The sequence below is a fragment of the Pan troglodytes genome, chromosome 15 (assembly GCF_028858775.2).
Source record: "Pan troglodytes isolate AG18354 chromosome 15, NHGRI_mPanTro3-v2.0_pri, whole genome shotgun sequence".
NCBI classification, from domain to species: Eukaryota; Metazoa; Chordata; class Mammalia; order Primates; family Hominidae; genus Pan; species Pan troglodytes.
Window position 1 is genome coordinate 19,768,275 of NC_072413.2, and position 23,101 is coordinate 19,791,375.

Consider the following 23,101-nt stretch of genomic DNA (forward strand, 5'->3'; position numbering starts at 1 on the left):
GTCAAGTGTTGTGGCATGCACCTGTGGTCCTAGCTACTTAGGAGGCTGAGGTGGGAAGATCACCTGAGGCTGGGTTGGTTGAGGCTGCAGTGAGCAGTGATTGTGCCATTGCAATCCAGCCTCAGCCACAGAGTGAAACTCAAAAAACAAACAAACAAACAAAAAAACCTTTCTCTATCCCACTCCAGAGATAAAGGAGCTATTAAGAGCTGAGTGAGTGGAAGTAATCCACTGCCTGACTGAAATAACAGGAAATGCCTATACAGCTGGCTCTCCTTATCTGTGGATTCAACTGTGTACTGAAAATTAAAATGGCCAAACATTTTTCTATGTCATTACCCCCTAAAAAATAAGTATAACTATTATTTACATGCACTTACACTATATTCGGTATTGTAAGTAATCTAGAAATAAAAAATAATGGGAGGATACACATAGGCTATGCAAATATGATGCCATTTTGTTATCAGAGACTTGAGCATCCTTTGATTTAGGTATCTAGGTATGTCCTGGAACCAATCCCTGACAGATACTGATGGAAGACTGAATTTTTTTTTTTTAAAGAAATGGGCTCTCTCTCACTATGTTGCCCAGGCTGGTCTTGAACTCCTGGACTCAAGCAATCCTTCCACCTCAGCCTCTGGAGTAGCTGGGATTATACAGGCATAAGCTACTATGTATTTTTTAAAATCCTTCCTGAGCCACAGAACATAGCTGTTGAATCTTAACAGAACAACCCAGAACAAGAAACTAAGCCACCATAAAAATCTGCAAAGAGCCAGAAAGCTCCACTCAAGAGAAGCACTGACACTTTAATTCATTAGTTTCTTCAAAGGCATAAAATTTCTTTGGGGTCAGTCTTCCACTACCCCAATCCTGACAGTTGGTGTATGCTCACATGAATGTGAGTATTCCTTCTGAAAACAAATATTTTTGACATTTTATGGAATTCTTCAAGATAAAAGGCAGATGAAGTCAAGGTCCACTCATATCAGAATGTCCCAACAGGTAGGTCTCAAATGATATACAGATATGCCTGGATATTGTACCACTCAGCCCTCAAGGCAGCTGGAACCCTGGGATGGTAGATAACCTCTTTTGTTTCTCCCAATGAGCAGCACTAATCATATTACTTGGTTAAAAATAATCGTAATCATGAAAAGGCTGGCAATCCCTGAAGAAGGATCTAGTAGGCATAAGAGGACAAAGAAGCATGCAGCCCATTTCCACGAACCACCACTACCACCTGCGATATTCTAATAATACAGAGAAGGTGCTGCAAATCCTTTCTGCTCTTAGCAGCTCTCACTTAAAACATAAGAGGCAAGACTGGATCTAGACTCAAACCTCCAGAAGTCATAAAACAGTAGCACGTTCTAAGGTCTCCTGTTTATTTTTGACTGACTCCATTTTCCCATCTCTAAAATGACACGATTTACTTAGATACAAGGCTTAATATTTTTGAAATTTCTATTCAGTTAAAAGTACATGATAACTACAATTGTTTTTAGGACATGTTATGAAAATTATAACTAAAAAATATTTTATTTGCAATAGCCTCAAAATATGTACCTAACTGAAAATTAACTTGCAGATAGGTAAGGTTAATTCCTATTCTTATTTTTAAAAAAGGGAAGAAAAAGCTTAGTAGCTTATCAGTTCTCTACAACCCTGTGTACTTGTATTTGGACTGCTGGAACTACCAGGTTCAACCACTACAGCTTTTAAGGGCTTATAATCAAGAGTATTTAAAATTAAAAGTGGGTGTGGAGCCCAAATCATTTTTTAGTTAATTTTAGTCATAACAGTTTTTTCTTTTTTTTAAGATGGAAGCTGAAAGCAAAAGGCTTGGGATTTATTTATTTATTTATTTATTTACTTTTTAAAGACGGGGTCTCATCCAGGCTGGAGTGCAGTGATGCGATTACAGCTCACTGCAGCCTCAAATTCCTGGGCTCAAAGGATCCTTCTGCCTCAGCATCACAAGTAGCTAGGACTATAGACACACACCACCATGCCTGGCTAATTTATTTGCCTTTTTTTTTTTTTTGTAGAGACGGGGGTCTCATCATCTTGCCCAGGCTGGTCTTCAACTCCTGGCCTCACGTGCTGGGTACAGGCATGAGTCACGGTGCCCAGCCAGGTTTGGAATTTTTACCATTAACTTCAACTTATTCTATTTCAATCCCAGTTTTCTTATTAAAAAAAGGAAAAGGTGTAAAAGAGAAAAGTTATACAACACACCTATATATCCCACTATCTTTCTGCTATATCCAGGAGGATAAGCAACTAGATTTAACCCAGAAAACTACTATCTCTGATTAAGTGTATCAGAATGAAAGCACTGTAGGCTGAAAAGACTGCATACACAAAGAACTTCTACAGGTGGGTTCTGGACACATTAACACAAAAGCAGAAAGTCTTATTCAAGTAAGTTTTTCATAATAGCCACAGGTTTTGTTAACTGGTACACTTTTACATAGATTTGGCTCATAACTTCACACCATCAGTGTCTTATCAATATCTAACATTCTCCCAAGATGATGTCATTAAGGTAGTAAGAGGGCCAAGATAAACTTTAAAGATTTTTGAGATACAAAAAAAAATGGTGGGTGGGAAATAACTTTCATGGATTTAAAGACTATCAGTTTTATTAGGTTTGCCAACATGTCTTCAGGCCACAGTTAATTTGTCATGTAGAGGAAGTTAGAGCTACAGATTAGTTTTCATGAATGGTATAGAGAGAATGAAATTATTTGATGAATCTGAATCACTGGGACTAGAAACAATTTTCATACCAAAGGTTCACAGTTTCAGGGTTTATGGGTAGAAGAGAGGGCTTCGGATTTTTAGTACTTACTGATCATTAGAAAGTATCAAGGTTTTAAAATGTTTTTCTAACATCGATTATGTTTGAATAATATGACACTGAGAGAAGCTGCAAAAAATCATTTGGTAGAAATTAATCAAAAAATTTAAAAAAAAGTTCAGTATTCATCTACCATTTAGTTCTTATTTTTGCTTTTCATAAAATGCAAGAGAATCAATTTTATTTTCAATTATCTAATGTATTTAGCCTCAAAAGATGAAACATGCACAGACAGCTTTAATATGAATGGCAAGGAAACGACCAATTTTAATGGCTTGGTTTTAGTAGATGATCAGTTTGAAAGATAATTTACAATGCTGAAATGAGAACTGATCATTTTTCTCAAAACGTTTTTCAGGTTAAAAAAAAATCTTTATTAGCTGTATCTTCCCTTGATGACAGGGTTCAGGGGCAAGACTTAAGCTAGCCAACTCAGACTGCATCACAGAATGCAACCAAATGTTTGCTCAATTAGTAAGTTAACATCATAAAAATAAGTTTTAACTGTGGACGTTTTTAGAGCAGCAAAACTGCCGAATCTTTAAAAAACTGGGAACTGCCACAGCTCTTTTAATGAACACGTGCCCCGGATACGCTACCAAGGAACTAATAAGGTTTTAGGCATCGTTTTGTTTTGTTTTGGTATTACTAATGTCTGCAGGCTTTCAGCGTTAGGTCCCTCTCTGTAACCCACAGCAGGGCCTAGAACATGAGGCGGTTGCGCGTGAGCAGTATTTCTTTTTTTAACTCCAGCAAAAGCCCCGCAAACGATAAACGCTAAGAGCCCGATTGACATCCTCCTTGCCCTTCCATCTCTCCTTTACGAAGACGGTTATAATCCTGGCGGGACCAGGGGTGGAATACTGTGGCTCTGGAGGGACAGAGCGAGTGCGTGAGAACACGGCAGGAGAGGGCAGCAAGACGTGACCACGGAGTAGGAGGGAAGGATGTTGCCTCTTCTAGGGCGGGAAGAGACTGCGAGAGGTGCTGCTATGCATGACCAAGGCTGGCACGCGGGGAAGATGGTGATGGCCGCAGGACAGGGTGAATGCAGGGGATTCCCTGTTAAGGGGCAGCGTTCGTGGCCGCCTCCGGTGAATGATTCGGGAGCAACGAAAAGGGTGAGGCACAGAACCCGGGAATTCCTGACCGAAAGAGAAAAAAGGGCGCCGAGAAACAGGGTTATTATGGGATGGCTAAGGGGGCTCCCTAGGAAAAATTACAGGATCTTCCTCACCCGCCAATTGCTGTACAGTCTCTTCACTCGCCGATAATAAGCGTCTTTGTCCAGAGTCACAGCCATAGCCCCGGACGCCGCTTCTCCTCGGGTTCCGAGAATCACGCGAGGTCCCGGCTCAGCCACCCGCTCTCGGCCCAGGAATCCCGCACTCTCCCAATGACCCGGAAGTATCGACCTCAAAGATGCCCTTTCCGCTTCCGGGTCCCAACAGCGTTAGGGTTTTTTTTGTTTGTTTGTTTTGTTTTTTTTCCAATCCTCTTTCGGATGGACGGGGGAAAGAGAGAAAGAAAAACGGGGGAAAATCAACAAAATGTGCGATGCAAAGAGTCGATTTTCGCGGGGTTTGTCAACTTCGCCACTGCCGCACGCGAATCGACGTCGTCACGTGACGGTCTGCCTCCGCCCTTATTAACTCTCAGCCCAGCGGCGGTTTCCAGGACCTCAGACTTTTTGCCGAGGCGGCAGTCCCTAGACGAAGCGAAGGAGGCGGTGCCTGCCCCGCCCCACAAGAGCTGCCGCGCGCGGGTGTTATAGCTCCACCCCATCTGCAAAGGAAGGGGGAGCGGAAAGAGCGGGAGCTAGCGTGGGATAAAAGTGGGACTACTACAGTGTAACTGGGCATGCGCCCCTCCTAGAAATGATGGGAATGCAAAAGCCCTTGACTGCTCCAGGACTGGAGGGATCCTCGGTGCCAGGATGCTGGGTCAAGCGCTCCGCGGGGACAGAGAACTCATACCAGGGAAATGGAGCCCAGCCTCGTGATAAACTACGACCCAAGCTGGGGGAGGAACCTAGTTTTCGAAAGGAAAATAATATGCGCAAGCTTTAACTGAGCAGTGGGATGGTGTAAGTCAGAGGAAACAGATGACTTGAGGGGCTCTACAAACTTTTAGTTCCTTCCCACAACCCCACCCCCTGAGCCCAAGTAGCGGCAGCATCCTTCCAGTTGGCCAGTCCCCTTGCTGCAGTTCATGAAAACTGGCACTATTCTATGGCTTCCCCCAAATAACCGTTACTTCAGTTAATTAGGAACAAAACATAAATGGTTCCTGATGACATTCTTGCTCCCTGTCTCTTCTAAAAACTTGGAGTTTGAATCCAGAAGTTTGCCTACCTACCATTTACCTTAAATAATTCTCTTGCCTTTAGCCAGCTGGACAGTCTACATTTATATATACCCTTTAGAGGAGTACAGATGACTTGTCTGCTGTAAGGCAATTTAGTATAAATAGTATTGAACTTAAGGAAAGTGGTGCTGAAATTATCCACCATTAACAACTCAAAATCAATACACTGGGTTTGAGCAAACATAGAACAAAGGAAGAGTGGAAAAGGATTAACTTAAATTTATTAATGCCAAGGGGAAGGAAGGTAACAGTTCCTGACCCTCCAGCTGTATCCACAGTTCGGCCAGGAACAGGCTCTGCCAGAGGCTAGGGCCAGCGCTACATAGTCTGTGGTTAATGGAGGTGACTAGGGAGGGGTGAGCGCACCAGCTGCTCTAGTCTCCTTTCCTTCCCCAGAAATGAGGAAGTGGTCATGTATTATTTTAGGAGTTCCCCTGCCCACCCAATCCTCTCATAATTGGGAGCAATCAGGTACATTTTTTTTTTTTTTTTCCTTTTCACCTCCTGGAGTCCTGGACTTCCCCACATCTCCCCTGCCCCTCCCACGTTTCCATAGTCCAAGGGCCAGAGTAAATGAAAATACAGCAGCCGCCCAAGCAATGGGGCCCATGCTGGGGCTTCAGTCATCAGCATCTTCACTGGAGTCTGAGTTAGCTGGCATCATAGGATCATCAATGAGTGAGAAGTCCCTTTCTGAGCTATCATAGCCCTGAGATAAGTCATCATCATCTTCTTCATCCTCATCGTCATCCTCCTCAGGTTGCAGTGGTGGCAACCGCAAGGTAGTACCAGAGGCGGTAGTCGCTGGTGAAGAGGGGTAGCCAGGGGCTCTCAAGCCTGGATGGTGATGGTGGTGATGGTGGGGGTGGGGGTGGTGGTGGTGGTGATGAAGCATGGTGCTGGAGTCTACATGAGGGGATGATGGTGCACCACCCATCACAAATGGCATAAAAGGCAAAGATGCAGAAGTGGCACTGCTGTGACCCAAAGATGACACAGACTGTAGGCCACTACTGCTGTGTTGGAACGTGTTATGCAGAGATAGAGACCCAGTGCTTCCACCCTGCATGAGGGCCATCATCTTAGAAAGGTCTGGTCGCATCCTACGGGCCCGCTTCTTGCTGCTCTCTGGTGCAATAGGCCCTGGCAAAACCCGGTTGAACACCGTTTCAGTGTGATGACCCTAGGAGGAGGGAATAGAAGATTATAAAAAGAAAGAAAGGGGAAAAAAGAAAAGAAACCAAAGCCAACAGAGTCCTAGCTTACAATGCTTTTTTACTGAATGTACCTTAGAAGAGGCAAAACAAGCACAGCCATACTAGGCTTGATTGGTGGTAATGGGAAGGAGGAAATGCTGGACTTAGCTGGTTGAAACATTCTGATACTAAAGTTAAGATCAATGATTTTGTACCGAAACTCATATTAACCAGTTTTTGCTTCTTTTCCCCATGACTATATTGTATCTTTACTTTAGTCAACCATTTCACAAATGCTTACCTTTGTTAAGAAGGGGTCTGGGTAAGACAATGAATTAGTAAATGCACATAAAAAAAAATCACTTGTGACCGGGCACGGTGGCTCACGCCTGTAATCCCAGCACTTTGGGAGGCCGAGGCGGGCGGATCACAAGGTCAGGAGATCGAGACCATCCTGGCTAACACGGTGAAACCCCGTCTCTACTAAAAATACAAAAAATTAGCTGGGCAAGGTGGCGGGCGCCTGTAGTCCCACAGCTACTCGGGAGGCTGAGGCAGGAGAATGGCGTGAACCCGGGAGGCAGAGCTTGCAGTGAGCCGAGATCGCGCCACTGCACTCCAGCCTGGGTGACAGCGAGACTCCGTCTCAAAAAAAAAAAAAAAAAAATCACTCGTGTCTCCTGATGGCAAGATGTTCACTTGTTCTTACTATGTGAATTGACATTTACAATAATATCCTCTATTAGCACATCAAAGCAGGGTAAATTCAAGACAGATCAGATAAAGATTTCTACATGTCTAGAACACCAAAAAAACTGTCAGAAACTCCTCACTAAATTTAATAAAATAATTTTTGTTCCACATTGATAAAAAACTTACATATCTGAATTTTAAATGGCTTCTTCTAGATGTTCTGACTAAAAATTCTGATTAAGTTCATTGAAGATAGAAGTTATTCCTGCAGGTCCCAAGAATAACGTAGTGCTAGATTCACTGTCAATTCTATATTAAGAATTCTGGGCCAGGCGTGGTGGCTCATGCCTGTAATCCCAGCACTTTGGGAGGCTGAGGCAGGTGGATCACTTGAGGTTAGGAGTTCAAGACCACCCTGGCCAACATGGCGAAACTCTGTCCCTACTAAAAATACCAAAATTAGCCGGGAGTCAGCCAGGCGTGGTGGCTCACGTCTGTAATCCCAGCACTTTGGGAGGCTGAGGGCAGGCGGATCACCTGAGGTTGGGAGTTCGAGACCAGCCTGACCAACATGGAGAAACCCCATCTCTACTAAAAGTACAAAAAATTAGCTGGGCGTGGTGCCGCATGCCTGTAATCCCAGCTACTGGGGAGGCTGAGGCAGGAAAATCGCTTGAACCTAGGAGGCGGAGATCGCGGTGAGCAGAGATCACAGCATTGTACTCCAGCCTGGGCAACAAGAGTGAAACTCTGTATCAAAAAAAAAAAAAAAAAAAAAAAAAAGGCTGGGTGTGGTTGTGCATGGCTGCAATCCCAGTTAGGAGGCTGAGGCAGGAGAATCGCTTGAACCCAGGAGGCGGAGGTTGCAGTGAGCTGAGATCATGCCACTGCACTCCAGCCTGGGTTACAGAACGAGACTCTGTCTCAAGCAAAAAAAAAAAAAAAAGAATTCTGTACTAGTCATATTAGGATTTTCTGTGATTTTCTATGATATTTCTTAAGAGTTTCAGTTGACTATAAGGGAGTAGCAGAAGTACTTGAGGTAAAAATAGGTAACAGTGAAGGAAAAGCCCTTCTTACAGGCTGCTCTATAATGTTAAATTAAAGACAGAGATGGCATTAGCCTTCTAGCCACCAGCCTTTCCCATATCAACCATTCTGTTTATTGCACTCTTGTTCTCATCGAGGCTAACAGGGAAAACTGAAACATTCTCCCATGGTAACACTTCCATCAATATAAAAATAAGCCTCATAAATCTACATATATTTTATGTTTCAAACTTGTTAAATGCAAAATATTGATAGTTTACTTTAAAATTAATTTTGTTAAAAGATATTCCATGTGGTTATATAGACACATAAATATATGTGTATGCACATAGTCAGCCTTCCATATCCATGGATTCAACCATCTGTGGATTGAAAATATTTGAAAACAACAAGAAACTAAAAAATAACACGAGAAAATACTACAGATTTTAAAACAATACCGTGTAACAACTATTTACATAGTATTTATATTGTGTTAGGTATTATAAGTAATCAAGAGATTAAAGTATATCAGAGGAAGTGCGTCGGTTACATGGAAATACTACATGATTTTATTTATTTATTTATTTATTTATTTATTTATTTATTTATTTATTTTTTGAGGCAGGGTCTCACACTCTATTGCCCAGGCTGGAGTGCAGTGGCATGATCATGGGTCACTGTAGTCTCAGCCTCTGGGCTCAAGTGATCCTCCTGCCTCAGCTTCCACATAGCTGATACTAGAGGACTGCACTACCACGCCCAGCTAATTTTTTGTAGAGATAAGGTCCCACTGGGGTCCCCAGGCTGGTCTTGAACTCCTGGGCACAAGTGATCCTCTTGCCTCAGCCTCCCAAAGTGCTGGGATTACAGGTAAGAGCCACCGCACCTGGCTCTACACCATTTTATATATAAAGGACTTGAGCATCCATGGATTTTGGTATCTGCAGGGGTCCTGGAACCAATCCCTCACAGATACCAAGGGATGACTGTATGTGTATAAAGATTTCTATAGAAGATCAAATGGGGGAATAATTAGATAAGGCAAGTATACACAAGTGCTAATCCATTTTAAATGACTCTATGTCATTTAAAACAATGATTTATGTATGCTTTAAAAATACGACTATTGACCAGGCGCTGTGGCTCACGCCTGTAATCCCAACACTTTGGGAGGCTGAGGCGGGTGGATCACAAGGTCAGTAGTTCGAGACCAGCCTGACCAACATGGTGAAACCCTGTCTCTACTAAAAATACAGAAATTAGCTGGGCATGGTTGCACGCACCTGTAATCCCAGCTACTCGGGAGGCTGAGGCGGGAGAATCACTTGAACTTGGGAGGTGAAGGTTGCAGTGAGCTGAGATCAGTCCATTGCACTCTAGCCTGGGCAACAGAGCAAGACTCCGTCTCAGAAAAAAAAAAAAAAAAATTACAACTATTGGCCAGGCACAGTGGCTCATGCCTGTAATCCCAGTACTTCGGGAGGCTGAGGCAGGTGGATCACCTGAGGTCGGGAGTTTGAGAACAGTCTGGCCAACATGGCAAAACCTTCTTTCTATTAAAAATACAAAAATTAGCCGGGTATGGTAGCATGCGCCAGTGGTCCCAGCTACTTGGGAGGCTGAGGCAAGAGAATCACTTGAACCGGGGATGCAGAACTTGCCGTGAGCTGAGATTGTGCCACTGCCCTCCAGCCTGGGTGACAGGGCAAGACTCTGTCTCAAAAAAATAAAAGATTAAAAAACAAATACAACTATTGCAGAAAGTAAGGTAAGCATAGCCAAGAGAAACTTTTGCAGTTGTAATTTGGTGGAAAGAATAAACTGTGGGTACTTAATCCACCAAATGGCCTATTATCCATCATAAAAGTATAAGTAAATTTGAAAATATAGAATAACTTAATGGACAAATTTATTATGAATTACAAAACATAGTTTCCTCTGCTTTTTCCATTACTGACATATTATTAGTGATTCTCAACCTTTATATATTGGGAAATCTCATGACTGTTTTCCTTAGTAGACCTCTCCAAACACTTCTAAAATATATAGAATTAGAAAACTTAAGGCCGAGTGCGGTGGCTGAAGCCTGTAATCCCAGTACTTCAGAAGGCCAAGGCGGGTGGATTACTTGAGGCCAGGAGTTCCAGAGCAGCTTGGCCAACGTGGTGAAACCTCGTCCCTACTAAAAATACAAAGAATTAGCCTGGCCTGGTGGTGCACGCCTGCAATCCCAGCTACTTGAGAGGCTGGGCAGGAGAATGGCTTGAACCAGGGGAGGGAGAAGTTGCAGTGAGCTGAGATTTTGCCACTGCACTCCAGCTTGGGTGACAGAGTGAGACCATGTCTCAAAAAAACAGAAAACTTAAGAAATTGCTTTAAAACCCTCACTTTTCAGGATGTAAAAACTGAAGAGGTTAAAGGATTTGTCCAAAATCCCTTAGTTATTCAATAGAAGAACAGAGTAAGATCTGAATGTTCTCTCTAACCCATCTTACTAATTCTTAAATTTTCATATGCATCAAGTACTAAAGTTAGTTTTTAGAATGTTATGCTCTCCTAGAGATGAAGATACCACAGGACTGCAAAAATACTGATAAAAATACTCTGGGCCAGGTGCAGTGGCTCAGGCCTGTAATCCCAACACTTTGGGAGGCCGAGGTGGGTGGATCACGAGGTCAGGAGTTCAAGACCGGCCTGGCCAAGATGGTGAAACCCAATCTTTACTAAAAATACAAAAATTAGCCAGGCGCGGTGGCAGGTGCCTGTAATCCCAGCTACTCAGGAGGCTGATGCACGAGAATTGCTTGAACCCGGCGGGCGGAGGTTGCAGTAGGCCAAGATTGTGCCACTGCATGACAGCAGAGTGAGACTCCGTCTCAAAAAAAAAAAAAAAAAAACCCCAGAAAACTCCGGTTTCCTTATTGGTGAACTCAAGATAATTCTTCACACAAACAAACATAGGAAAAAAGATAAATAACATTAGTCACAATCATCATTGAAAGACTTGTAATCTCACATCTAGTGTGGGAATAGAGTGGTAATGCTGCAATTTCTCTCACCTTTTTCCCATTTCTAGAGTTAGCTGTCTGTACTGGTTCCATTCCCAAACAGTTCAATTCTGCCTTATTATTTTTTTTACATCTTTGCCACTTCTGTTTTCTGCGATCCTCCATATACTGCAATAGAAAAAATCAGTTATCCTAGAGGAATAGAAATCTTCTCTGGAGTAATTATTAAAGTACTAGTGTCTTTTGTTCGATAATAAACACTTATTACATAGATAAAGGATTCATCCTAGTGGAAAACTGCCATTAAGTGGGATCTCTCCAAAAAATATTAGGTGGTTTATATAATAGTTCAATAGTAAATATTTGCCTAGCACTTAAAGTACTTCAACATTATTTTATTTTGGGCATCACAACAATTGTGAGGTTGGAAGACTGGGTATTATTAATTATTACCCTTATCTTGCAGATACAGAAACGATGATACAGTATGTCATGCTTTCTCTTTCTCATGCAGCTTAAATACCAAAGGAATGACTTTAAATCTTGCTGGATGGGACTGCCACTCACCGCTAGAAATCGGGGATCAACAGCAAACTCTGGATGACCCTGTAACCACATCTCCAGTTCAGCCCGGCGAGGGGCATCCTCACCCACCAGCAAAGTACCATCCACCTTATTGATGACAGGGATCCGGGTCTCCAGGTCCACATCAAGGTGATTAGGCTCTTCCATGCACTCCACCTCCAGCTGCAAACCCAGAATCCACCCCCATGAGCACATACTCTTCTTTGGGGGAGGGAGGGAGGGGGAGCAGGGCCAATGGTAGTCATGAAATGACTCTAGTATTTTCCATTCCCGCAGTCCCACTGCCTTCATCAATTATTGGGAATAAAAAGACAATCTAATCGTCAGGTTAAAGACTTTCTCTACCACTCACCTCTACTAGCTTCTTTCTGTTCCCCTTCTTCTTATGAAACAGTGGATGTCCATCTCCCATTACTCCATTCGCCATCAACTTGTGCTTCTGGAATGTTAACTTCAATCCTTCCTCCTAGGAAGACAACCCACCCACCCAAGACATCATATGGTACATGTTTTTCAAAGTAAAGATTAAGCTTTGAGGGATGTGGGCTATAGGTCATCCTCTTGCCCAATGATGGTGAGAAGGAAGGCCATCTGACTAAAGGGTAAAATTAGAAATACAAGAAAACATACACACTTTTTCCTTAGAAAGATTTCACTTCTTCACCTAGTGCCCCTCAGCATTTACGAGAAAGAGTTTATTTCAACAACACCCAAGTTAGGGTAAAACTCCCTACCGGGTGTCTCCGTATTAGCATGGCAACTCATCACAGGGGCAAAATCCTGCTATTCCTAAGCATACTAATTTAAGAAACTTTTGTTGAATATTAATAGGATTAATAATCAATAGGGTTCAATAAGGAAAACAACCAGGAAAAATGATTCTTCCTAAATGGATCTTTGTAAGCTCTGTTTTCTCATTTTTAAAATTAGCTAACCAAATGAGTTTAGTAACCTATTAGTAAAATTAGTTACAGCAAGGATTCCAGCCTCCTTCCCCACTTCCCAATGCCCAAATGCTGAGCTTACATCTTTGATTTGAACTGTAAACTCCTTTTCATCCATGCCTCGGCGAAGTTTGGTGAACTGGGCTGCCGCTGTGCTGACTGCGGATGCTTCCTCCTCTGCCATGGAAGCTGCACTACTACTTCGTGGTGTGGGGACTGGAGAGTCACCATATTCTCCAGGAGTCAATGAGGGACTGTCTAGCAAGTGGTTGCCTGGCCCCAAAATTCCTCCTGTTACCATTTCCTGGCTCCTACGGCTAGAAGGCCACTTCCCTGAGAGTACAGCCTGGCAGACGAGGTCAATACGGTTTATCAGGACACGATCCTGAATGGGGAAAGAAAGAAATACCATTTTAAGAGTCTGAGTACTAGCTGTGTCATCCTGTGATACTCAATAGTGCCATCACTACCAGGATGGGTAAAAATCATAAGGCAGAAAAGAGGAAGTTAATACTATTAAGATTCCTAAGTCAACTGGGAAGTTTCCTGGAAAAAAAAAAAAAAACTTGCAGCAATAAACACAATTTTAAAAAACCAGAACCATATGTTCCTTTTTCCCCGGATATAATGTTACACTGTATTTCTGGACTCTACATGTCCAGGGATGAGGCTGTTTGTTACCTTGGGCCACTCAGAGGCTCTTTGTCTTTCCTGCAGTAGCAGAAGCTCAGGGGTCATTTGTTCTCCATCTTCATTTGGGAATCCATCTTGGGACATAGTGAGGGACAGGAGACTCTCTTCATCATAGAGCTTTGAGCGGGACTGGTCAGCTGGTAAGAGAGCCCATAGAATGTGTGAGAAAAGATGGAAGAATAATGTCATATGGTAATGGTATTATATGGGCTTTGAATAAAGGCCCAAAGAATGGCACTCTTTTGACATTTTATCAAATCAAAATCCAAATCTCTCTCAAGAGGATGCATTTAGAAAAGGGAAAGAGAAGAGAGGGGGAAATAGGGAAGGGGGCCAACAGCCTGTCACATGCACTCACTTAGCTTCTCTTCCTTCTCATCCTCACTCTCATCAGTGCTGGAGCTGGAGCTGGATGAGGATGAGGAAGAAGAAGAAGATGGTGACAGCTTGCTCAAGTCCAGCTCAGAGTCCGAATCATCCTCATCCTCCAGTTTGACTGGTGGAACACTCCGGGAAACCAGAGGGGTAGTATCAGAGGGGGATACTCGCATCTCATAGTCTTGTGGGGTTGGTCGGCTCCTGGCCACCACCTCGTGCTCTAGCTTTAAAGTCAGACTCTCCAGACTGGGGACCTGGGTAGCTGTCTCCTCGGGTGACTTTTCAACAGGAGCATCTGGGCGCAAGGGCAATGGTGAGGCAGTGCGTGAGGTATACTGCTGGTGCAGCAGTGGAGTAGAGCAGCGTGACAAGGATGGAGCTGGTGCTCCTGCTTGATGGTTCTGCATATAATTCATACGGGCAGCCAGAAAAGAGAAGTCTGGGTCCTGCATGATGTTGCAGTCTGTTTGGCTCACCCCATGGCGGGCTGCCCCTCTTAGAAGCTCCCCATCATGCCGAACAGGCTCCCACCATTTGGGCAATTCAGGACCAGGAGGCTGACACAATGCCAGCCGATCTTCCAAAAGGGGGTGGCATAAAACTTGTTCCCGTAAGCGCCGAAGCAATTCTATACGGTAGAGAGTCCGTGAGGCTCTCTCCTCAGTGATGGGCTCAATGAACAGATTAGGGTCTGGGGGTTCTGCAAGAGACAGGAGTAGAAGAAATTAACAGAGTTGCTTCTGTTGGCATCCATCCTCACCCACTCTGCAATCTTGCTTACCATCTCCAGCTGCTGGGGGAAGGCGGCATACTTGGCGGCACATGGCCACAAAGCCATGGAAGTACTTGGTAAGGCTTTCATCTGTCTTTTTGTCTAGTCGAGCAAAAGTGCGGAAGCGATCCCAATGGAACTGCATGGTGTCAGGGTCATATTCCACACCAAACGTAGACACCACTCGATAAAAATCAGTTTGTTCACGCCTTGTCCATCTACAAAAGGAAAAGTAGGGCAACAATAATCAGAAGAACACATCAGAAGAACACAAGAAAACTGGTTATTTTTTAATGTGTTTTAGAATATCTGAAAACACAAAAATTGAAAGTAGACGCAAAAAAAAAAAAAAAGGCCCAGAAGAGGTAGTGAGAGGTACTCTGTAATGAGTAAGAATTACAGAGCCAAGGGGGAAAAGACACAGACAAATATCAATGAAAATGTCTACACAGGAGACCTACCTGAGAGTTAATGATTACTGCATGCAAGTGAGGTTTTAATTTCTACAGGTTTAACTACCCAAGGCAGAAAAGATGGTCCCTCTGTAGAGAATTCCAAATAAATCCTTCCTGAGATGGCTTTCAGTATAGGGACCATAACTGAAAACACAGATCAGCACAAGTTCCCAGCTATATTTTACCGTTGTTGTTTCTCCCGCCGTGCAATTTCTTTCAGCTTGAAGGCTGCTTCACAACGCCGCCTTCGCCGGTCCCCACGTTCTGCAGCCTCTATCTTCATTTGTTCTCTCTTGTAGCTGCGCTGATATGCTGTTACTAGACGCCGAAGCCTAGCTGTTAGGGCAGAGCCCGGAGGCCAGAATAAATGGCCTGGCTGTTGGGTCACCTGGGCTGTGGAAAACAAAGTAGAATGAATAGGAAGTATAGCAAGGGTAGTAGAGGCAATACTAGTATTTTAACCCACCCAAAGGCAAAGCTCTTAGAAATCCCAGGATAGGACAGAATTCAGTGAATAATTCCCCAACCCACCACCCCACACAGAATTATACTAGTTGACCTAGAAGTTTACCTTCATCTCCATCAATCACTGAGATCTCCTCATCCATCATCATCAAGGGATCACCCTAGAGAAGGAGATCCACCCAATAGGATGGAGCGGGGAGGGAAAGGGGGGGAAGTTGGCACTCTGAAATCACTTTCTTGTGTGTGTCCTTCTATGGCACCAAGGGATCAAGAAAAACTTCTAAAGAAATATATCCCCATAAAAACTTGGAAACAATCAACTAAAAGAACAAGAAAGTAGAACCTGAAAGGTCAGTTCCTATTAACGACTCGAAGATAATAGAAGTCAGGAATTTATTAGTCAAATAATATCTTTCAGTGTCCAGCTCCTCCACAAAGTTATCCCTGATCTCCCCCTACTGGCATTACAGTCCTTTCCATTAATATTTTCTATTCTCAAATGGTATAATTCATTTTCCATTTTGTATTATAAATTAACCAATATATTTCAAGATTCAGAGAATGGCTGAAGACTTAAAACTATTTAGTAATAGAGAAAAGTGAGACTCAAATGAGAATTCCTTACCTCATCATCTTGGTCCTTTGGGGGACCTTGGAGTGGTTTATATTCAGGATCTTCACAATCTTTATCAAAGTCAACCCTAAAATTATGCAGAGGCACAAGAAAATGTTAATAATGTATCTTCTATCACTAAGGGAACCTAGGATGAAGACCTAGCCACACATATATCCAGCATGAAATAATCTTTATTAGTATTATTTTTGAGACAGGGTCTCACTCTGTCGCCCAGGCTGGAGTGTCATGGCCCTATCACAGCTCACCGTAGCCTCAACCTTCTGGACTCAAGCGATCCTCTTCCCTCAGCCTCCTGAGTAGCTGGGACTACAGGTGTGTGCCACCACACCCGGCTAATTTTCATATTTTTTTAGAAGTGGGGTTTTGCTATATTGCCCAGGCTCATCTCAAATTCCTGGGCTCAAATAATTCACACGCCTTGGCATCCCAAAATGCTGGGATTACAGGAGTGAGCCACCACACCTGGCCTTATTTTTATTTTTATATATATATTCTTTGACACAGAGTCTCACTCTGTAGGCCAGGCTGGATTCCAGTGGCATGATCTCAGCTCACTGCAACCTGTGCCTCCCAGGTTCAAGCGATTCTCCTGCCTCAGCCTCCTGAGTAGCTGGGATCTACACGTGCCCACCACCATGCCAGGCTAATTTTTGTATTTTTAGTAGAGATGGGGTTTCACCATGTTGCTCAGGTTGGTCTCAAACTCTTGGGCTCAAGTGATCCCATCCTGTCCTAGTCTTTTATTTATTTATTTATTTATTTATTTATTTATTTATTTATTTATTTTTTGAGATGGAGTCTTGTTCCATCACCTGGAGTGCAGCAGTGCCATCTCGGCTCACTGCAACCTCCGCCTCCTGGGTTCAAGTGTTTCTCCTGCCTCAGCCTCCCAAGTAGCTGGGATTACAGGCATGCGCCACCACTCCTGGCTAATTTTTTTGTATTTTTAGTACAGACGGGGTTTCACCTTATTTGCCATGCTGGTCTCGAACTGATGACCTTGTGATCCACCCACTGTGGCCTCCCAAAGGGCTGGGATTACAGGCATGAGCCACAGTGCCTGGCCTAGTATTTAATTTCGTGTTTACAGGAATAGCAGGCCAGGTGCAAAACTTTGGGTCAGTCTGGTATAGCATCCAATGGAATAAAAATAATTACAAGAAATTGACAATGTACCATTCGTAATTGCTTGAATTTGAAACACTTTGATCAACACAGTTCCTTTTTCTTGACTTTTATTATGTAATTCTTCCTCCTCCCCAACTATTTACTTTTTAATATTTCATTTGTATGGTTCACGCTTTTTTGTTTTTATTACTGTGTTCTTCTGAGCAGACAGGTGGCATAAATGATTTGCAATGAATAAATAACCCAATTTCCTTTGAGGGTCCTACACTAGGCAAACTGAGGGTGTGATCGTCAAAGAGAAATTTCTCAGTCATGATGGAATGGGGAGGTATTCATTAATTAAGCCAACTGTTTCACATGCCCCTCAGATCTTCATGTGAGAAGTTTTGTTAAACTCACTGGCACCCAAACCAGGGCAACACTGCCCTACCTGGTGGCTCAGTATTAGCATGGCAACTCATCATTGGGACATGTTTTCAGGCAAAATAAGTACCTTTATGTGTCAGGTACCATTGGGAGATGATAAACCAGGACTGAAAGCGCCTAAGGCTCTTCCACAGAAGCAACGTATGAGAGCTGCTGGCTGTTATCTTTCAAGAGACCAGTTATCCTCTCAGCTACTGTAGCTGTACAGAAGAGTGTTGTAAACCAAACCAAATAGAACATCAAATAAGCCATTTACAAGTGACATTCATTTTCACCCTCAGATGTATCTTATGGCAACATGTGGTTTATGCAGTTTATGGAGTCCTTTCTGCTGGTCCTATTTTTGCTAAGGATCTATCACTTTTGAGTATAATTACAATTAAGAATCCCACTGGGTTCAGTCAAGGCTAGAGTTATTTCACGGCACAAGTTAGAGTTTTAAAAGAATAAATACTAATGCTTACCCTTCTACTATGTCAGAGAAGTTATCCAACACTCGATGTTCTGCTGCAATTGCTTTGTCATCTGGTCGGCCAGCCTTTTCTAGGAAACATAAGGCTGGGTCTGCCCTCATAGTATTATATTTCTCATAGCCTAGAAGAAAAAGGGTCATAGTTGAAGAAAATGAGAGATTTGTTTTGGCTTTATGCTTACTTTATATGCTGCTGGAATAATTAGAATATGTTCTATATTGCTCATAATGGAAAACAAAGTTAGAATGTTATCTTGGACAACTACTGGGTTTATTACTATATTTAACATTTTTATAGCAATTTAGAATCATGAAGAGTTTTTAACTAGTGATTGATAGCCTTAGGCTCCCAAAGTGTTGGGATTCCAGGTGTGAGCCACCATGCCTTGCCTGCAGTTTTATTTATTTTTATTTATTTATTTATTTTTTGAGATGGAGTCTCACTCTGTCGCCCAGGCTGGAGTGCAGTGGTGCGATCTCGGCTCACTGCAAGCTCTGCCTTCCAGGTTCACGCCATTCTCCTGCCTCAGCCTCCTGAGTAGCTGGGACTACAGGTGCCCACCACCACGCCCAGCTAATTTTTTATATTTTTTAGTAGAGCCGGCGTTTCACCGTGTTAGCCAGGATAGTCTCAATCTCCTGATCTGCACACCTTGGCCACCCAAAGTGCTGGGATTACAGGCATAAGCCACCATGCCCAGCACCTGCAATTTTATTTATCCCATTAAACGTCTCAAAAAAGATGTAGATTAAGTGCCATTACTTTTATTTTATAGAAAAAAAAGTATTCTTTTAAAAAAAAGACATTCTAATTCACAAAGTCACTTGGCTGAAAGTTAACACTTACTGTTTTTAGTGCCTGGGATTTGGCATTAGGCAAAACTGCTATAAGAGTAAGGAAATATTCTTACCCCCACTGCATTTTTGTTTTGGCTAGTCAGTCTCCCTTCTTATACTCTACTTTTATTTCACTCAAAAACTGCTGCCTCATACCTATATCAGAGAGACTGCTGAACATTTAGACAAATGGGACATGTAGAAAAACAGAAGATTTTCAGCTCTTTCTCTTTAGTGAGGCAGCCAAGCTGACATAGAGATGCAGATCTCTGTAAAGACCCTCACAGGCAAAACCATCACCCTTGAGGTCCAGCCAAGTGACACCAGTGAAAATGTCAAAGCCAAGATCCACGACAAGGAGGGCATCCCACCTGACCAGCAGCATCTGATATTTGTGAACAAACAGTTGGAGGATGGCCGTACTCTTTCAGACTATAACATCCAGAAAGAGTCCACCCTGCAGGTGGTGCTTTGCCTCTGAGGTGACATTATTGAGCCTTCCCTCTGCCTACTCACCCAGAAATACAACTGCGACAAGATCTGCTGCAATTGTTATGCTAGCGCACATCCAGAGGAAAGTCATATAAATTAAGTGTGATTATTATTAACAATAGTTGGGGTATATTACCTGCCCTGATTCATGGGACCCTAACTTACCATAGCATACAGTGCGGTAACACACTGCTAACAGTGATTAGAGAACAGATGGGAGGCTCCCTACCTTGAGATTTACCTATCCATCTGGCCCTTCTTGAACATCTATTTATAGGAACTAATTGCTCTGCTCTGGATATTTAAGAACTACTTTCCTACTCAAATTTATTGAAGATCAATCAGATAACTGAGTTATTTCTCAGGAGCATTTTGCTAAATGTTCCATCCGTGAACATAAATCTTCAGTAGGAAAGGAGTAGAATAGGAGAAGATACGTACCATGTTTAAAGACTCCAATGAGCAGCGACTTGTCAGCCTCACTGTCCCACCAAGTTGTTGGAACCTCCAGTTGATCCACTACTGGGAACCATATGTCAATCTCACTAAAGGTATAAGAGGGCAGAGTCAGCACAGAAATGCAGGAAATTAAAGTGAGAATCCTTGCAAAGGTTATTATAGGTATCTTCCTGTATCCATTAATTTAAATACTCATGCATCTACCCTATTTCCTCCCACTAGTGTCAAGTATAGTATTAAAGACCTGATATATAGATTTAAATTATCAGGTATCCCAAAGATAGCATAAAATGAAATAAGCAAACCAATCTTCCCTCAAATAAGGTAGGGCATAAATCAAAAAAATATAGCAGAATTTTACCTGGCAATCGCACCCCCTAACACCTTTTCTGCTTGGTCTCCAATAACCTCCTGCCTCAGGTAGTATAGCATTCGTACCCGCAACAGTACCCTAGAAAGGACAGAGGAAGAGCTGGCTCAGTAACAGTGTAGAAGTTTGAGGGGGAAAATGTCTGCTAATTCTATGCTTACTTGTTACACTGATGTTTCAAGTGCTTCTTATAACTTTCATCTTGGAACAAAGTGTCAGGGTTATATTTCCGGATCCAATCTGCCTTATGGATATCAAAAGTGCTTTGTGACTTTACTTTTTTTCCTTTGCGTCCACGAGGCACAGGGATAGATAGACCTGGGAAAGGGGAGACATCAAAGACTTGGATTGAGAAAAACCCTTGGACCTGAAAAGGATTAGATTAACCTATAGAAAAACATAAAGTAAAGAGTTGATAATTACCTGAATGATTCTGCAGTTCTTTTGTCTTGCCATTTTCAGCTGGGCTAATCAAGTCCCAGATGAAGCCTTTAATATTTTCATCCCCACGGTAGTGTAGAAGACAGTACACGAGAATGGCCCGACAAATGGTCTCCACATCTCGTTCAGTCATACGTCGCTTGAAGCGTCCATGAGATAAAATATCTCGCCATCGTCCCCAACTAAAAAACAGAAAACTATATTAACATTTTTCTGAGAAATGACAGTCCCCTGTCCCTCAGAATCATGTCTCTGAAAAGGTGTGAAACAAAGATCTTAAAAAACATGGTAACAGAATAAACAGAACAAACTCCCTCCAAGGCAAATATTTTTTCACATTATCCCTTCTTTGATCATGGCCCCAATTTGAAAGGCAAACCAAGAGTATCTATCAGGATGGAGATGCACTATGCACTACCTCTAATGGTAAGTTGGGGTCTTACCCATATACCAGGAGATGCTTTTCCACCCGAAAGCAGTCAGTGCGCCCATAGGCATGATGACGGTCATGTCTGCGGGAGCGTGGCCGCTCATCATCCTCACTTTCCAAATCAGAGAATTCCACCAGGTCATCATCTTTCAGAGTGCTAAAGTGGCGCGTTTGTTTTCGTACTCTAGGTGTGTCAATTACCAAATTATTCTATGAAGAGAACAGAAGGAGAAGTAATTCTCTTCCTGATTTGCTCATGGGAAAAGAATAAGACAATTATGGATTACAATAACATTGGATGTAACGTGTAGATACTCAGAGATTTTTTTAAATGACATGTAAAATAATCTACAGAAAGCAAAATTATTCAGAAAGCAACTACTTTTCTGGGGCCTCCTAGGTAGAAAGTATCCACAACAGCCCTTGTATACAATACACCATAATAAACCACAATTAGCATCAAATAATCAGAGTAGCTGTAAAGACTCCTGAAAGTAGTGTGGTCTTCTGCGATACTTCCTCCCTAAAAGAAGCAGCTCACCTTGCTGTTGAGCAGATCCATGTCTAGGTCAGCCTTTTTGGCCCACTTTTGCCAAAAGTTGGGGTCATCCAAAGAAATATCTGTCCTGTTTTCAGAAGCAACAAAGCTTGCCTAGAGAAAAACAAATGCAGAGGTAAAGCTGACTTTTTTTTTAAGTGGTGCAAAATCATTTTTTTTTTTGAGACACAGTCTTGCTCTGTTGCCCACGCTGGGGTACAGTGGCACGATCTCAGCTCACCGCAACTTCCACCTCCTGGGTTCAAGTGATTCTCCTGCCTCAGCCTCCCGAGTAGCTGGGACAACAGGCGCAAGCCACCATTCCTGGCTAATTTTTGTATTTTTGGTAGAGATGAGGTTTCACCATGTTGGGCAGGCTGGGTCTCGAACTCCTGACCTCAAGTGATCTGCCCGCCTCAGCCTCCCAAAGTGCTGGGAATATAGGCATGAGCCACCATCCCCAGCATAAAAACATAATTAAATCCTAGAGATTCTGGTCTCTGTGTTTTTCTAGCCTCTGGCATAGACAGAACATGCCTTAGCAAAGGTGGAACCTTTTCCTTCAGATTCAATGGTGATGGTTGTAGTTCGTCTTAACAAGATCTGGTCAATGTCCTCTTCACAAAACTTGGAGCCTTCATCATCTTCCTCCATGATGGCTGCATATGCTCCTTTTCTTAAAAGATCTTCAATCTCCTTCTTAGAGAACTGTTGGATCTGTAAAAACCAATAGAAAGATGAAAAGACTATCAAGAGAATAATATCTAACCATGCCATAATATTTTAGCTATTATATTTTAAGAAATAATAATTGAGAATCCAAACAAGGTAGTCAAATCCCTGTGTACAAATAGCTTTTGTTTCCCTCTATCACAATGATCTACTACAAACTTATCTATAAACTAAGAGGACTCACTCCAGTAATGTTGCCGTCCCGACCACTCATGGATTGAAGCACAGCCTTATCCAACCCCAACTTGAGGCTGGCCTTATCAAACATCTCTCTCTCGTAGGAATTACGAGTGATGAGGCGGTACACCTTTACAGCTTTGCTCTGCCCAATTCGATGACATCGTGCCTGGGCCTGGTTTAAAATAAAAATGAAAGGAAAGGAGAAAGATATCATAAAATTAGCAAGGGAAAGGATACAAAATACCAATTTATGATTCTTTCACCTCTATAGAGCATCCATGAGATCAACTCAAAACCAAGAGTCAATTTCAAGATGAAATTATCACCCCATCATGTAGACCAGGGGTCAGCAAACTAAAGTCTGTGTGGACATCTGTTTTTAAAAATAAAGTTCAGTGGGGACACAGGTGGGACCACCCACTCATTTACATATTATCTATGGCTGTTTTTGCGCTACAGGACTTGGAGGTAAGCAGTTGCAACGAAGACTCGATGGCTCACA

General features: G+C 42.6%; 2 protein-coding genes and 2 non-coding genes across 25 annotated transcripts in view; all 4 read right to left on the minus strand.

Moving 5' to 3' along the window:
- The window catches only part of SUPT16H (SPT16 homolog, facilitates chromatin remodeling subunit), a 33,314-nt gene extending 28,225 nt beyond the window's left edge, over positions 1 to 5,089 (minus strand). Inside the window, exon 1 of the mRNA XM_528703.8 lies at positions 4,107 to 5,089. Within this exon, the coding sequence (XP_528703.2) occupies positions 4,107 to 4,172 (66 nt within the window). The 5' untranslated portion in view covers positions 4,173 to 5,089. The remainder of the gene's footprint in view (positions 1 to 4,106) is intronic.
- Positions 5,090 to 5,440: 351 nt separating this feature from the next.
- The window catches only part of CHD8 (chromodomain helicase DNA binding protein 8), a 71,422-nt gene continuing 53,761 nt past the window's right edge, over positions 5,441 to 23,101 (minus strand). For 10 of the 22 annotated variants that reach the window (XM_009427430.5, XM_009427434.5, XM_054665902.2 and 7 more), the window contains 20 exons: positions 22,604 to 22,771; positions 22,225 to 22,404; positions 21,691 to 21,801; positions 21,163 to 21,359; positions 20,702 to 20,901; positions 20,440 to 20,620; positions 20,270 to 20,359; positions 19,891 to 19,994; positions 18,113 to 18,242; positions 16,083 to 16,158; positions 15,564 to 15,618; positions 15,178 to 15,385; positions 14,547 to 14,755; positions 13,746 to 14,465; positions 13,376 to 13,524; positions 12,777 to 13,079; positions 12,103 to 12,216; positions 11,733 to 11,912; positions 11,217 to 11,333; positions 5,441 to 6,419 (listed from right to left, as the gene is read on the minus strand). In XM_009427430.5, the coding sequence (XP_009425705.3) occupies positions 5,856 to 6,419; positions 11,217 to 11,333; positions 11,733 to 11,912; positions 12,103 to 12,216; positions 12,777 to 13,079; positions 13,376 to 13,524; positions 13,746 to 14,465; positions 14,547 to 14,755; positions 15,178 to 15,385; positions 15,564 to 15,618; positions 16,083 to 16,158; positions 18,113 to 18,242; positions 19,891 to 19,994; positions 20,270 to 20,359; positions 20,440 to 20,620; positions 20,702 to 20,901; positions 21,163 to 21,359; positions 21,691 to 21,801; positions 22,225 to 22,404; positions 22,604 to 22,771 (4,056 nt within the window). In that variant the 3' untranslated portion in view covers positions 5,441 to 5,855. The remainder of the gene's footprint in view (positions 6,420 to 11,216; positions 11,334 to 11,732; positions 11,913 to 12,102; positions 12,217 to 12,776; positions 13,080 to 13,375; positions 13,525 to 13,745; positions 14,466 to 14,546; positions 14,756 to 15,177; positions 15,386 to 15,563; positions 15,619 to 16,082; positions 16,159 to 18,112; positions 18,243 to 19,890; positions 19,995 to 20,269; positions 20,360 to 20,439; positions 20,621 to 20,701; positions 20,902 to 21,162; positions 21,360 to 21,690; positions 21,802 to 22,224; positions 22,405 to 22,603; positions 22,772 to 23,101) is intronic. The other 12 variants (XM_003314244.7, XM_054665905.2, XM_054665903.2 and 9 more) reach the window with 3 other exon arrangements.
- On the minus strand, positions 12,420 to 12,523 carry LOC112205483 (small nucleolar RNA U6-53/MBII-28). Its single transcript, XR_002939435.1, has one exon. It is a non-coding gene; the product is annotated as a small nucleolar RNA U6-53/MBII-28 (small nucleolar RNA).
- On the minus strand, positions 17,582 to 17,691 carry LOC112205482 (small nucleolar RNA U6-53/MBII-28). Its single transcript, XR_002939434.1, has one exon. It is a non-coding gene; the product is annotated as a small nucleolar RNA U6-53/MBII-28 (small nucleolar RNA).